The sequence below is a fragment of the Stenella coeruleoalba genome, assembly GCF_951394435.1.
Source record: "Stenella coeruleoalba genome assembly, chromosome: 10".
Classification (NCBI taxonomy): domain Eukaryota; kingdom Metazoa; phylum Chordata; class Mammalia; order Artiodactyla; family Delphinidae; genus Stenella; species Stenella coeruleoalba.
Window position 1 is genome coordinate 22,674,884 of NC_137156.1, and position 15,875 is coordinate 22,690,758.

Consider the following 15,875-nt stretch of genomic DNA (forward strand, 5'->3'; position numbering starts at 1 on the left):
ATACTGGGTACTTCATTACTGTTCTATGTCAGGGGTCAGCGAACTATGGTCTGCTACCTGTGCTTGTACAGCCCACAACCTAAAATATGTGTTTACATTTTTAAATGATTGGGGGTAAAATCAAAAGGAGAATAAAATTTCAAGGCAAGTGAAGAATTTATATGAAATTCAAATTTCAGCAACGCTCACTCATTTACTATAGTCTAACGCTATTTTCATACTACAAAGACAGAATTGAGTATGGGCAACACAGCCAAAAATATGTCCTATTTGGCTCCTTACAGGAGAGGTTTGCCAAACCCTGTTCTATGACATAGTACATGCCCTTCATAATTTTATAGTTTTACCTAGACATTCTCCCCTCTTTCCTTCCATATTGAGCGTAAAGTCATCTTAATAATCTATTAGTCTCCAGGCCACCACATTCTTCATACTCCTCAGAAATGCACTTCCTCCTGGAAATTTGCTTAACATTACCACACCCCTGGCCACCTACAAACAGAAAGCCAGAATGAAGTGCTAGTCAACACCTTAAAAGTTACAAATCATAACCAGAACCAAACCTCACCACGCTCCCTATAAAGTAAGGATAAAGAAGCTGACCGCCCAATTTGTGGCTTTCAAACTACCCTACCTTAGAATGAGGCAGTCCATGAACTAGAAAGAGTACTGCTGCTAAAATTCCCAATGGTCAAATAACAATGAGGGAAAAAAAAGTTAATAAATGTAATTTTATCAAGCTTAATCCTCTTCAAATCACTGCTACTGAAAAAAAGTGAACAAAAACTAAAGAACAATGAAGAAAAAGCAGACCAGCTGTACTTAGCATGCCTGACCCTAAATCTTTATACTTCCCACATGAGATATTTTCTGCAAATAAATAGTTCCTGGCTCCCAGGATGAGAGGTTAAATACTGCAGTGTTTGTAAACAGCATCACAACTTACACAGGAACAAGTTGGGCCATTGGGCCATTTCACCTCGAAGGGTACACCAAAATTTGTTCATTTCTTTCGGTTAGCATTCTGTATGCCAAGTGTTGCCAGAGAGTAGGCGGGGCAAGCTGCGTTTTCAACCAGCAGTGTCTACTCTTAGCACTAACTCCTGCCCAGCCGCGGCACACCTTTCCCCAGCCCCAACTTCTCCCCAGTCCCATCATCCCTTTACCCAGCATCCACTCCTCCCCAGCTCCATCAACTCAACTCAGCACCTCCTCCCTCCCAGTCTCATCACACCTCTGTCCACCGACTCTTCCTCATCATCTCGCCCTCGTCCTCCAAAGTCACAAGGCTGCGAAGCTTCCAGCAACAGGAGAGGAAAGTAAGGAAGCTATAACGCAGGAGTCCGGAGCCGCCGCAAAACCACCATCTGCTCTTGCGGAGAACCTCAAGCCAAAGCCACAAAACTGGAAAAAGTCGGGATTGGCTCGCACCCAGAAGGGGTGCTCACTGCGCGCTCGCTGCGGTCGGGCACCGAGCGAGGAGCTGAGGACACAAAGGTGAGCAGCAGAGTCACAGTACCAGCTCTTTCGGGGCTCCCACTCCATCGGAGGAGGTAGATCATTTCCGTAAAGCTCGCCTAGCAAGGACAAGGTGACCAAGCATCCGAAGCCGAAGGCAGGGAAAACTGAGCTAATCCTTTAATGTTAAAAGGCTTAAACTCAACTTGTCGGAAGTGACGTGTCAGCTGAGACCCGCAGGTCCACCACGTAATTGGCCGCCGACTCGGCGAGCCACCTTCTCCCGGGACTAACCTGGAGAGAGGAGCAGTGTAGATCAATGTCCGCAACCCGCCCTTGCCCCGCCCCCGGCGGCTCCCAGCCCCAACCGGGACCAGTCCGAGCCGGGTCAGCGCCCGGGCCCACACCCTGGGCGGGACGGGCCCGCCTGCCCCGGCGCCCTAGGCGCCCTGTGGGCAATGGGCTTCAGCGCTCCGCCACGCGCATGCGCGGCCCTCTTTCTCCAGAGGATTCCTCGGGTCACCTGGACGACTGCATTTCAGCCACCTGCCCCTCCGGGTCTCTTCTCGCCCTTCACTCCTCCTGCTGGTTCTCCCCTCCGGCCCCCCGCCTTCTCCTTGTTCCGCAGGCGCCGCTAGGCCCTCCCGCGGTCGCCCGCCGACACCCAGGCTTCCACTGACACGAGCCTCTCGGCGCGGCTTCCGCTTCCGGCGAGTATTGTGTGTCGCGCTGCGGGGCGGGGGCGGGGGGAGGAGGAAGGAGGGAGGCAGCGCTCCGGCGGCTCTGCGCCCCGCACTCCCGGACCCGAAGCCGGGAAGGTAGGTGCTGTCCCGCCGCCGCGCCGGGGCCTTGGGGCCTGCCCCTGCTGACCGGCTCCGCACGCCGCGTCCTAGCGCCCCGCGACTGCGTCACCGGCCCCCCGCACGTAACCACAGCTGCCTCCGCCCGCCTCGGGCCCGGGCGGACGTTTTGCCGCCCCGGCGACGTCAGCGCGTCCGGCGTTGCTTGGCTACCCCGCCGTTCCCCCGTCCCGCTGCCGCTCGCCTCCCCGGGTGAAACTCTTACGCCGTCACCGCGGCTCTCGGCTGCGTCATAGCGGCGGGCATCCCACCTTCACGTCACACCTCCTCCTCACCTGGACACGCATCCCTCCCTCCCTGCCAACAACGACGTTTCCTCTCCCCGCACTCCAGTCCCCCTGCGCCAGATCTGGCGGGAGAAGATGGAGACGGGGGTGGGACCGAGTTGTGGACCACGCTCAGGAAAGGGTTGCAAGGTGGGACCCCCGACAGTGGTAGAAATAAAATGAGGACGGCTTTGAAGTTTGCCCTTCTACTGAGACACGAGGAATAGAGGGGGAAAAATGACCAACCCAGAGACACCGAAGGCTTAACTAGTGCTGTAGCTCCAAGTCCTCTCCCCATACCTCCCTAACCTTTCCCCATTTCTCTTCCACACTACTTCTTTGCTAGTCTAGATCCATTCTGCCCCCTAACTCTGCATACAGTTCAACTCATCCCGGGTGAGGAGACCACCTAATTTCTAGAAGATTAGGGAAAGAGAAGGGTTACTCGTCAAAGTTGGATTCCCAGAGGTAGAGAAAAATCATCTGACTGAACTTCTCTCCTGGTTGAGGGAGGAAATTCAGGTCCAAATAAGCTGTCAGTTCCTACTCCAAATTAAACACTTTTCACGTGTGCCGTCAACGTATACAGGAATAATCATTGTTAACCCAACTCATTACATGGCCACTTCTCTCTCAACACATAGACTTACTAAATTTCCTTCTGTTGGATCCCTTAGGGAGGGGGGTTAAGGGGATGGAGAAATCAACTATTTCATGGATAAAAGTGGTGATGTTTTAAGGATGGAATAGAGGACCAGCCTTCTACTTTATAAATCTCTTAGATGCATTTTCAATTCTTTTGAGGCTTCATTAGAAGTTTTTGATTGCCTCTTTACTTTTCTCTCTCTTAATTCCCAACCACTCCAGAACCTATTAGTTGGAGGTACAGTACATCCAAGGAGTTAGTTATTGATAACTATTTCAAAAGACTCCAGTCACTGCTGAATACTTAAAATAGACTTGTCAGCTCTCTCTTCAAAAAATTATTGCCCTGGGCTCAGTAATAGATTCTTTAGTTGCCATGAATTTATCACTTTTCAGCAGTTCCAGATGTCCAGATGCACTCAAATAGAAATGAGTTGTATGAATAATTTCATTCCAAGAAAAGGGCACACTTTCTCTAGGCTAGCCTGATAAAAGGAAGAATAATTTCAAACTTTCTGAAAAGAAGAGGTTGTCACCCTTGCCTAACTCATTCTATTTATTACCCTTTGAAAGACTGAGAGAACAGTGGCAGAGAATCAAGCTTAGGCTCCAATGGGCTATTGTAGTAAAACTCTTCTGTAATATTAAACTTTAAAATATACTCAATTTAAGAAATCTTAATTAATGCTTTGGCACTCTTCGCTTTCCCATACTCTTTTCTCATCTATTAGAAGAAGATGTCACACTAGGAATACATTGGTCTGAAACTATTGGTTCTAAGATACAAGTGGAATGAACCTGGATCAGGAGAAGTACTCAGCTAGAGTTGAAGGAAGCCTCTGTTTCTAGCAAGAGAAAGCAGTGGTAAAAGACAGGAGATTGAGGGTTGTGTGTCATTTTGCTGAAGAGAAAAAATTGATGGCTGGGAGTCACAAGTTTTAGAAATGGAGAAACAAAAGAGGTTGATGTAATGGAAGAGAAGATGTAAAATACTATGATGGGGCTAAATCTGGAGTTAGGATTTAACACGGGGGTAACTGTCAGGCCAGGGATGCAAAATAAACTAAACCTCCAACTGACTTTTTTTTCTCTTCTCCCATCCTAACCTCAAGTTAAATAATGGCAGAGACAAGCCTGTTAGAGGCCGGGGCCTCTGCAGCCTCCACAGCTGCAGCTCTGGAGAACTTACAGGTGGAGGCAAGTTGCTCTGTGTGCCTGGAGTATCTGAAGGAGCCTGTCATCATTGAGTGTGGGCACAACTTCTGCAAAGCTTGCATCACTCGCTGGTGGGAGGACCTAGAGAGGGACTTCCCTTGTCCTGTATGTCGAAAGACGTCCCGCTACCGCAGTCTCCGACCTAATCGACAGCTGGGCAGCATGGTGGAAATTGCCAAGCAGCTCCAGGCCGTCAAGCGGAAGATCCGAGATGAGAGCCTCTGCCCCCAGCACCATGAAGCCCTCAGCCTCTTCTGCTATGAGGACCAGGAGGCTGTGTGTTTGATATGTGCAATTTCCCACACCCACCGGGCCCACACCGTCGTGCCACTGGACGATGCCACACAGGAGTACAAGGTAGGGAACCAGACACATGATGCCAATGCAGGGCAGGAGGGAGGAGCACAGAGGATGGAAGACTCCCTGGGTAGAGGATTGTAAGTTCCTGAGGGCAAGACGGTATCTGATCCTCACTCTATAGTCCCCTCAGAGCTACGTACACGGGGGCACGCAGTATGTCTGATCAGTTATCCTCAGGCATGAAGAAGAGCAGTAAGGACTACCCAAAAAAATTCTGTCTGACTTTTGTAACACATTTGAGCATGTGTGGTCTTGGAATGTATCATATTTTTCATAAATGAATGAAACCATGTGGAGAAGATCAAACTTAAGAACTGAAAAATGGTCTGGTTTCTTCATTCTGTCCCCCTGCTCAGCACACCCCTTGTTTACCCACTGGTATTGGGAACAGGTATCAGCATTTTAGAATGATCCCCACCAGGCTAAGCTGAGCCAGTCTGTTTGCATCTTCCCCCAATAAAGGATAATATGGCATCTGGTTTAACTTACTGCTGGGACACAGGGTAAATGTTTGAGTAATAGGAATTAGAGATTTTAATGTCTTAGCACTTTATCAAGTACTTTGTGTAATTAATAAGTGTTAATAATGTTAATAAAATCTTGGAAATAAGACTTTATGGTAGTTTGCAGAATAAGTAATCAAGATTTTATTATATTGGCAAGTGGTTAGAATTGGATAGGAAAACAAGTTTAAAGAAGGATATCAGGGTACAGGAGGTCACTTTGACAGTAACAAGCAGTTCCTTGAGTTAAAAAATTAATAGGGCTGGGGAAGGACAGAGAGTTGGTGACAGTGGAACAGTGAGATTCAGTGAAAGGAAGGTTTGGTGAGCAAGGGAGGTGATGGAGACAGGCTGGTGGCAGGAGAAGGGACCTGTAGGAAGCTGACACCTCAAATGACAGGCCAGGAAGGGAGTTGGATCAAGAGACAGATGGATAGGAAGCAAACAAATGGTTTAAAACAAATGGGTTAGCCTCTGAACGTAGGATGTACTAGCCAACCCCAAATGCCATTCTCCCACTTCTCACCCCTCAGGAAAAACTGCAGAAGTGCCTGGAGCCCCTGGAGCGGAAGCTGCAGGAGATCACCCGCTGCAAGTCCTCTGAGGAGAAGAAGCCTGGGGAACTCAAGGTAAAGGCAGGCAATCCCATTTGGGCTGCTCTGCAGGCAATTAACTGAACATTAACCACACATTATTTAATCTACCAGTTCTGGTTTATTAGAAAAATGCTGTTCTCTCAAAAAAAATGATATTTTATTAGGCTTGACTGTGATTAAACATTGTACTTAAATTGTCATGGATTAAGAATTGAGAAGAAGAATGTAAGAAGTGAAGGACAGAACATCTTATATCTGGCGAGTTGAGGGAGTTCATGCCCCTTGGCCTCCTTTTCTTTGTAAAGCAGGGAAGGAGGCTCTCTGCTGAGAGATCCTTAGAGGGATTGAGGAAAGGAGAATGTGGAAGGTGCACTGGGGAGGAAGGATGAAGGAGCTGCCCAACAGCACCCGGAAGAACCTCCCAGCAACATTAGTACCACATTCTCTTAATTCAAGTAAGCTCAAGTATGCTGGATGATAATGGTTCCTAGAATGTTCTTACCCCCCTCATCCTCTACCTATAGGATCCTGTCCATCCTAAGATGAAAACCACTTCCTATGTAGCCTTTCCTGACCCTTTAGAAATTAGCTTTCTTAATTTTCATACAGTTTCACATCTCTTCCATAGCATTACCATATTTGTAGCATGGTAGTTTGGTATCTGCCTTATTTCTTCTGTTGGACAGTGAAACATGTATTAATTATAGTGGTAATAATACCTAGTATTTATTGAATCCTGTGCATTAATTCCTTAGGTGTCCATGACATTCCAAACTTAGAAGATTGTATTAGGTCTGCCCAGTTTTTTTTTGTTTGTTTTTTGGTTTGTTTTTTTTTGTGGTACGTGGGCCTCTCACTGCTGTGGCCTCTCCCGTTGCGGAGCACAGGCTTCAGACTCGCAGGCTTGGCGACCATGGCTCACAGGCCCAGCCGCTCCGCGGCATGTGGGATCTTCGCAGACCGGGGCACGAACCCGTGTCCCCTGCATCGGCAGGCAGACTCTCAACCACTGCACCACCAGGGAAGCCCTGCCCAGTTTTAAGTTCTAAGAGTTCAGGCTATACTTGGCCCAAGTGGGACATAGAGGAGGTACAAGACAAGGAGAAGGGAGTCCAGGAAGTCATATTTGACAAGAGTGAACTTAGATACCCTGTAAGGTAAGTATTGTTATCCCCAGTTTACACAGTAGGAAACAGAACTTGGATAAGTGTCTAGTCCAAGATCATATAGCCAGTATGTGCAAAATCAGAGATACTAATTCTGCAGAAATCAGTAAATATTTACTAAGCTTCCAGTATAGGCCAAACCCTGTCTTTGACACTGGGGAACAATGATGAGCAAAAGCACAGTCCCTGCCCTCCTTGAGCTTACAGTCAAGTAGAGAAAATATAAATGACATGGCACAAAAAGCACAGTTGCATATTCCTAAGAAGACAGCAGAGAAACTTGATTGCATTAAAGGCTTCCAGAAGAAATAATGAGTTTTTGGAGTTGAGATTTAGGGATCACCAGAAATTAAACACAGGTTTGAAATCAGTAGAAACACTATTTTTTTTTTTAACAATGACATTTCAACAGGAAGCAAGTATTATTACCTTAGTCCTTTATACATTTTAACAAACAAACATTTGAATTTTTTTTAAATTTGAACTAATTTTGATTGCAAAGGTGAACGTTAAAAAAAAAAGTTATTTGTCCTTTTGGAGGGCTCCTGAAGAACTTAAAATATGTGAAAATGAAGCTTATTCCCAGTCATTAGCTTTCCTCTTCCTGTTGATAACCTTCTTAAAGGTAAAGGATGGAGAGGGGAATAAAAATTTTAAAAACCTGCTAAATAGGGCTTCCCTGGTGGCGCAGTGGTTGAGAGTCCACCTGCCGATGCAGGGGACATGGGTTTGTGCCCTGGTCAGGGAAGATCCCACATGCCGCGGAGCAGCTGGGCCCGTGAGCCATGGTCACTGGGCCTGTGTGTCCGGAGCCTGTGTTCTGCAGCGGGAGAGGCCACAACAGTGAGAGGCCCGTGTACCACAGAAAAAAAAAAAAAACCTGCTAAATGCTTGAACAGAACTGTGGTTTTTTTTTTTTTAATGTATATTATCATTTTAATGGTCTCGGAAACTGTCACCAACTACCAGCATTCCTTCAGTGACCTTTTGAACTCTCTCCCTCATCCCCACCTCCAGACCCAATGCCCCTTTTAGAAATAAATAATTTGTAATTAATCATGCTGAAATGAAAATTATGGATAAAATGATCTATCCATATAATTTTTAAAAGAGACTATCATGCCCAAATATAGTGTAATATAATACAACATAAAAGTAATTTATAATAAAATCTGGTATGTAAACATTTAGGCATGACTACCCTGAAAGACACTACAGTGTAGTTTTATCCTTGCACCTATATCAACATGCAACAAATACAAATTCAGACTGACGGAATTGTGTAGTAATGTTGACTCGAATGCCACTAGCAGTTTAGCTGTTGGTGCCATAATTTTTCAAAATGATAAATAACTTACAGTAAAGTTCTAAGAAAAACAAAATACAGTCTTAATGAGTTTTCAGCCATTCCTGAAAAATTCAGGTATATTAAAACCATATAAGAATTACTCTGTGTTTGTATATAAAGTGGCATTCAAGTCTAAGACTCCATTTTTTTAATATCCAGCAGAACATTAGAAAATGGTGCAGTTCATATTACTGGGTTGTCTTCACACATTGGAGGAGTGTTAGCATCCTTCCCAGGAGCTCCCCCAATCATGCAAACAAAAATGCCCCCTGTTTCCAAAACATTTCTAGAGGGAGGTAACACCCTGATTAAGAACCACTGCCCTACAAAATAGAGGGAAAAAAAGAGAAGGGATTATGAGATTATACGAGAGCCCTTTGCTTTCTTTTTACCACAGTTATGAACCTCAATTCTACCCATACATCACCCCTAAACACACAGACACACAGGAAAAAAGGCTGTGTTTTACTTAATGGTAAATGTTGTGAGAATATATTTTGTTCCAACATGCTCCTGAGGAGGCAGCAGTGAAATGGGAAGCAGCAAGCAGCTCTAGAACTGGAGCTAGTCAGCCTCTGCTGGGAACTAGCTTGAAATCCAGAAACACAAGGCTTGTAAGGCCCACCTGGCTTTGCAGCCCCACTCTGTATTCACCCTCAACCCTGCCTTCCAGGCCCTATCCACTTCCTTCTTCCAGAGTCCCAGTCTCTGCTTCTAACTTTGCTTTCCTCTTGGCTGATTCCTCCCCATCAGACACGTGATGCTTAGGGAATCCTTTGGGGAGATCACTTCTTGTTGCCGTTGAGGTGCAGAAGGGAGGATATGCCTGCTGATAACTCTCAGAATGCGTTATGGCTGGAGTTTGAGTCATATATTATCCAGTTTCAGAAATGTTAGAGGTTTAACTGAAAGAAAGCATGTTTCAAATTTCAAGCAAATAATTTACTCACAAACTTCTATAACCTGTTTCTGGGGTGTAAACTGTCAGTCTCTGAAGTGACTTGAAACTGTTGAACAGGTTCAGCCTTGAAATCTACATTTATAACAACCCGTTACTAAAATCTTGTTGATTCTGATATTTTTCCAGTTGCTTCTCTGGTTTTTATCAAGTAAATGTCTTGCAATGTACAAATGATAACAATCTCAGACTTTCCAGTACTTTCCTTTTCTTGACAGATTGCATTAACTAGAACTTTAGAGTAGGCGATAGCAGAGGTATCTCTGATATCTGTAATAGTACATGTCATATTATTGGGTTCTTATGTCTTGAATATTTTTACTAAAACATAGAAGTGTAGCTTTTTTAGAAGCTAATTTAATAAAGAAGATAAATTTTTTAACATTGGTTTATTTTTTTATCTCCCCAGTATTCTTCATCCCATCATCAGTAGGGGTGACAATGAGGATGGAGACATTCTTTTCTTTTCTTTTTTTTAAATTTTTATTGGAGTATAGTGTAGAATATTTTGTTCATTTCTACTGTACAGCAAAGTGAATCAGCTATACGTATATATATATATATATATATATCCCCTCTTTTTTGGATTTCCTTCCCATTTAGGTCACTACAGAGCACTGAGTAGAATTCCCTGTGCTGTACAGTAGGTTCTTATTAGTTAGGGATGGAGCCATTCTTTACAAAGGGAAATTCCAGTGGAGAGAAACATGAGTGTCCTGTTAAGCTCTTTCCAATGACACTGGAAGTCTGTGTGAATTCATACACATGGTGGGTGGGGAAAGGCACTTTATGCCCCACTGGCCCTGTTAAACATAATACCCACCCTCTGTTCTCAGAGACTAGTGGAGAGTCGTCGACAGCAGATCCTAAAGGAATTTGAAGAGCTTCATCGGCGGCTGGATGAAGAGCAGCAGGTGTTACTTTCACGACTAGAGGAGGAGGAACAGGACATTCTACAGCGCCTCCGAGAAAATGCTGCTCACCTTGGAGACAAGCGCCGGGACCTGGCCCACTTGGCTGCTGAGGTGGAGGGCAAGTGCTTACAGTCGGGCTTCGAGATGCTTAAGGTTCGACCTTTGCCCCTGCATAGCCCCTCAGGCCAAGCGCAGTCTAGCTTTGCACAGGCCATTCTGTCAGCCTGCAATGCTCACTCCTCCGCTCTGCCTCTCTAAATCCAATTCTTTCTTCCAGACAGGCTCAAAGGATCTTTCTCTACAGAAAGCCTTCTCTGATTTCTCCCATCCCCTTCGGATCATTTTGGTGTTCTTATGTCTTGTCAACAATTATGTGCTTAACTTGTACCAAAGAAAAAATTCACTCTTTTGAGAGGAGGGCAGTCTAGTCTGAATTAGTGAAAAAACTATGCATTAAAAATTGTGTAAATGCAGTAACCGTTACTTTTAAGTCCTGGAACTTGATTTACCTAGTGCACAGAAAGAATAGAAGCATAGTTTGAAGGACACTTGAAATAATGTATAAGTAATATATTGCTTTTGATATGTAAATGGTGCCTCTAAAATGTTTGAAATAATCTGTTTTCTTAAGCAAATGAATGGTCTTAGCAAGGCTGCAGGAAACATATTTCTTATCTTAGAGATCACATTACCAGCATTTGAATCAGTGAGGCTTCGTTGTACATTTATCTGCATGTTATATATTGCTTGGTATTTACTCTCGTGTCCTTTCATGTATGTGTGTTCTGCCTTCCACATTAAACTGGGAAATCCTTGGGGGGCAGAGATTTGTCTTCTTTGTCTTCTGGACCCCAAGTATTCACAAATCAGGATTGGCACACAGTTATTAATATTTATTAACCAATACTAGACAAGGGATACCAAACCACAACGGAAGAGTGTGATTCGTTCCTATGCCAGCTGTCTGGAACTATCTGTACTGATCCTCAAGGAGACAGGTGTGTGGTTGGTACTTGGGGGACAGAGTAAAGAGCAGACACAATCCCTGTCCCTGGCATTGAGTCCCAGTGTTCTTGAGGAACAAAGACAAGCACACAAGAAACTATTTGGAAGTGATATCAATTACCAAGCTTCATGATGACTGAGAGTTGAAAGTGGGGGTTAGGTTGGGAGAGATGTACTCAGATCCCTCTGGAGCTCGGCCCCTTGCACTGTGACCCATAGTTTGCCTTATGCCTATTTAATAGATCTAGAACTTTTGGGAGGAGGGAAACCTTTTGCCTTTAGGACCCTTGACTACCAGGACCAATATTGCTTTCTTTTCTCCTTCCTCTAGGATGTCAAAAGTACCCTGGAAAAGTAAGTGATTCTTGTATCTCTTTGAGTGAGTTAGGTCTTGGCTTAAAGAGTAGGGCTACAATAAGGAGTTGGGGGAATAAGGATGGGAAAGTCATGCAGTGTCTGGGTAGAAAAAGGGAGAAGGTTTATTGCATCCATGAAGCCAGTTAGAGAGCAAATCACTGGGAGTACTAGTCCCTTACCTTTTCCCTCTGAGCATCAGGACTTCCTAGATACAAAGATAATGAAATAGAACCAGATTCTACCTGGGCCTATGGGTGGAATTGTGTCCAAACAAGATGGAAGGAGGAACTGGTTGGGGGCGGGGGGGAGGTGGTTATCTATTTGCATGAAATATAACAGTACCTCCAGAAAGTTCTAAGACTGATTATTAAGATAAGGGTTTGTCTAGGGGACCATATGGCTTTCCATAGATAGGCAAAAGAAAGCAATAAGCAAGAACTTGTCTTGAGGGAGGAGAAAGTGTGAGGATGGAGAATTTTAGTTTCTCCCTAGAGATGACAACATCTTAATACTCACTAAGCTGGAGCTTCCCCTGACCCTGCCCTTTCTTCCCCTATCTTCCCATCCCTCCTAGATGTGAGAAGGTGAAGACCATGGAGGTGACTTCAGTATCCATAGAGCTGGAAAAGAACTTCAGCAATTTCCCCCGACAGTACTTTGCACTAAGGAAAATCCTTAAACAGCTAATTGGTGAGTTGTTCCCAAAAGGAAACTAGCAGAGGGAATCGACAGAGAGAAGAAAGTCTTTAGGTCCTACTTTATCTGGACTTCACTTATCCCCTCTGTCACTTTTCATGTCCATATTCACACCCACTCCTTTACCTGGTTTTCAATCTCACTCTGAGTCACAGAACTCAAAGTGAGAAGCCTCAGGTGTCGTTTACTCTTAGTCCCATACTTTTCTAAATAGGGACCCAGAGAGGTTAAATAATTTGCTGAAACTGGTCCCCTCTTGAGAGTGAAAGGGAGTCTTATTAATACTTACTTGGAAAATAGTCATAATCCAGACTGTCCAGGGAAACAGACACATGGTCACTGTATCGCTAGACTATAATGCTATCTGGCTCTGTACCCTTCTTAACATTTTTATTTTTTCTTACCATTGGACTGTGCCTTGTGCTTCTCCACACAGTGAGATGGATGATGATGTCGGGGGGGATGGAGGGAGGACCAGGCAGGAGCCTAAACCACCAGCCCTTGCAGAGTCAAGAGATCATTACCTGTTTATTTTAGGGCCAGGATGAGAAACGAAGCCATTGTTCCCTCCCCTCCCCTCCCTTAGGTGACACCAAGGATTGAGAAAGTTAAGCAAACCACGGGGTTCTGGGGGCTTTCAGGGAGCAGGCTCTGCAAAGGCAGGCTGGAAGAGTGAGGCAGGGGCGTTTAGCTATTCCCGTCCTCATCTAGCTCCCCACTCTGGCTTCTCCCGCCAGCGGATGTGACCCTGGACCCTGAGACTGCTCATCCTAACCTAGTCCTGTCGGAAGATCGTAAGAGCGTCAAGTTCGTGGAGACAAGACTCCGGGATCTCCCTGATACACCACAACGTTTCACCTTCTACCCTTGTGTCCTGGCTACTGAGGGTTTCACCTCAGGTCGACATTACTGGGAGGTGGAGGTGGGCGACAAGACCCACTGGGCAGTGGGTGTGTGCCGGGACTCTGTGAGCCGAAAGGGCGAACTGACCCCACTCCCTGAGACTGGCTACTGGCGGGTGCGGCTGTGGAACGGGGACAAGTATGCAGCCACTACCACACCTTTTACCCCTTTGCACATCAAGGTGAAACCCAGGCGGGTAGGCATATTCCTAGACTATGAGGCCGGTACACTGTCTTTTTACAACGTCACAGACCGCTCTCATATCTACACCTTCACTGATACTTTTACTGAGAAACTTTGGCCCCTCTTCTACCCAGGCATCCGGGCTGGTCGGAAGAATGCTGCACCACTTACCATCAGGCCCCCAACAGATTGGGAGTGACAGGTAGGGACGTGGGAATAATCAGGGTGAGGCAGGGTCAAGAGCTACGGGCCTTCCTTCCTGTGACCTGCTGGAACGTCTTCGTGTCTGCCTGGTTCCAGTCCTGAACCATCTGGGAGAACACCTTGGTTTCTAGAATGGTTTATGGGGAGGAGTAGTTAGGACTGGGCTGGGACGAGAGCACTGCAATGTCTCCCTCCTCACTGTTAGAGTGGAGAGCTGGTTCCCAGGGGGTAGTCTCCTCTGAAGTCCATCAGGTTTTCTATTGCACAAGGATGGGTTGGAAGGAAGGAGAGGCTTTTCCAGAAACAACAAGTCTGTGGGAAGGTCTGACTTGCTCAAACCAGAGGAGGAAACAGAACCCCCTGTACATCCTTTTAGGGGGTTCTTTGACCCAAAACAGTCTTGTTTTTTTAGGAAGATCACAGGGGTCTTGGTACCTCTAAATTGAAATAAAGATGAATGACAGTTGCTCTCGTGGGTGTAGAAGTTGAGGAGTTATTTTCAGGGCAGAGATTGGGCATCAAGAAGGTTAGAAATAAGGTCAGGAAAGGGGGCTAAATGAACACATTCCTAAAGAATAATGAAGGGGAGAAGGGTTTCTTTGGTTGCCATTATGAGTAGGATTGGCCAGAGGTAGGAATGTGGGGAGGAGGGGGTAGGAAGAAAGAGAACCCAGGTCCCTGCCTTAGCCTTCAGCAGAGATGGCTCATCGCCCACCTCCTTGTAGTTGCTCATCTCCACGAGCTGTTACCTTGCTCATCTGGAGAGGCAAGATGCAAGAGATCCTGCAAGACACATCTACCCTTTCACTGCTTTCCCAAGGGAACTTGGAAAGGAGAGAGTCAGGTATTAGAGGAAAGAGAAAAGTATTCCTATCCAAAGCCCTGGCCTTAAAGAATGCTACTAAGTAGCTACTCCCAAGTTGTCAGCCTTGTTACCTGGCTAAGGTGTCCAAGCCAGACAGGGAAAAAGAAAACGGAGTCTTCCTCACCCTGGGGACAGGGTAGAAGAGGGTGGTATGTATAGGGAAGGGCCAGATAGGCGATTTCCTTTGGCCTGTGTGCATCTGGCCTGGAACTAGTGTTCACAAGAGCCGGATTTCGTTTGTTGCCATCCTTCACCTTTTGCCATTTCTCATATCAGAGAATGTAAATCATTTTAATGTTAGGCCAAAATAAACAACCTGTAGGGTACATATGTTGTCAAAAAAGGTAAAGCAATGCATGCCAAACCAAACTAAAATGACTGGATTATCTGCTACTTGGGTAATCAGGGGTTCACAGAAGATTAGGACAAGAAACTGCAGTTTATTGAGGGCATTTCAGCTGCTCCTACCACCTCAACAGGACTTTGTCCAGACTCTCCTCTTACCTTTGTGCCTTGACTGTGGTTCTTTGTGGCAAGATGCTTTGGTTGGTAAAACATAATATGGAACAAAGGATCCACTGAAGTGATCTATGTGTCCTGTGTTAATTTGATGATAATCTCTGTTGATGTGTAAGAAATGGGTGTTAAAAATGCATGTTCCTTGGAATTCCCTGGTGATCCAGTGGTCAGGACTCCACACTCTCACTGTCAGGGGCCCAGGTTTGATCCCTGGTCGGGGAACTAACATCCCACAAGCTGCACGGCGTGGCGAAAAAAAAAAATTGTGTTCCTGGGGCTTACCTTCAGTGGTTGATCAAGGTCTGGAGTGGGCCTGGGCATCTACCTTTTAAACACTCCTCATTTGAGCCTGGAGACACTTGTGAAACTAATCTGAGAGGAAATTTCAGCCATTTCCTTCAAACTGGAGGCCTGGTTCCCTGTCCAGCCTGATGGGGGGTGAGGAGGGGGTCTGAGAGGAGAGAACCCTCATTCTCTCCTGACTTATTCTGCCCTCTCCCCATCTCAGGATTTATTCATGTTCTGTCCCTCTACTTATCCTCAGGAACGAGTGGTTATTAACTATGAAGCAGAAGTAATCACAGGATGTCAAACAGAGCAAAGGAGAGGCAGAGGTCTAAGGGAGGGAAGTGAGGAAAGCGTGTGGAACACTACAGGGGATATTTTTTCGGGGGCAGGGGATGCTGTTGACAGGTTTCTTCCAGTACCTAAGACCAGGAGTTAGTGAGGATCACCTACTTACTGTGTGTCCAGCACTGCATTTTGGTAAGTGGAAAAGATTGGGAGTAAGCTGTGCTTTCTAAGGGCCAGGAGCCCTCTTCCCTCCCTCCACTGCCCTCAAGATCCTTTCCAAT

General features: G+C 45.7%; 1 protein-coding gene across 1 annotated transcript; it reads left to right on the forward strand.

The window, feature by feature from the left end:
* Positions 1 to 2,216: 2,216 nt before the first annotated feature.
* On the forward strand, positions 2,217 to 15,083 carry LOC307192457 (E3 ubiquitin-protein ligase TRIM39). The gene is made up of 7 exons (XM_079933360.1): positions 2,217 to 2,276; positions 4,342 to 4,801; positions 5,841 to 5,936; positions 10,212 to 10,442; positions 11,626 to 11,648; positions 12,226 to 12,341; positions 13,085 to 15,083. Exons 2-7 carry the CDS (start codon positions 4,349 to 4,351, stop codon positions 13,630 to 13,632), a joined length of 1,467 nt encoding a protein of 488 aa, XP_079789486.1. The 5' UTR covers positions 2,217 to 2,276; positions 4,342 to 4,348; the 3' UTR covers positions 13,633 to 15,083.
* The last annotated feature ends 792 nt before the right edge of the window (positions 15,084 to 15,875 follow it).

What these genes read in the sequence shown, in the direction of transcription:
- LOC307192457 (XM_079933360.1), top strand. Translation starts at nt 4,349, where the DNA reads ATGGCAGAGACAAGCCTGTTAGAGGCCGGGGCCTCTGCAGCCTCCACA. An exon ending in GTCAAAAGTACCCTGGAAAA is followed by an intron (nt 11,649 to 12,225) that starts GTAAGTGATTCT and finishes CATCCCTCCTAG; the next exon opens with ATGTGAGAAGGTGAAGACCA. An exon ending in AATCCTTAAACAGCTAATTG is followed by an intron (nt 12,342 to 13,084) that starts GTGAGTTGTTCC and finishes TTCTCCCGCCAG; the next exon opens with CGGATGTGACCCTGGACCCT.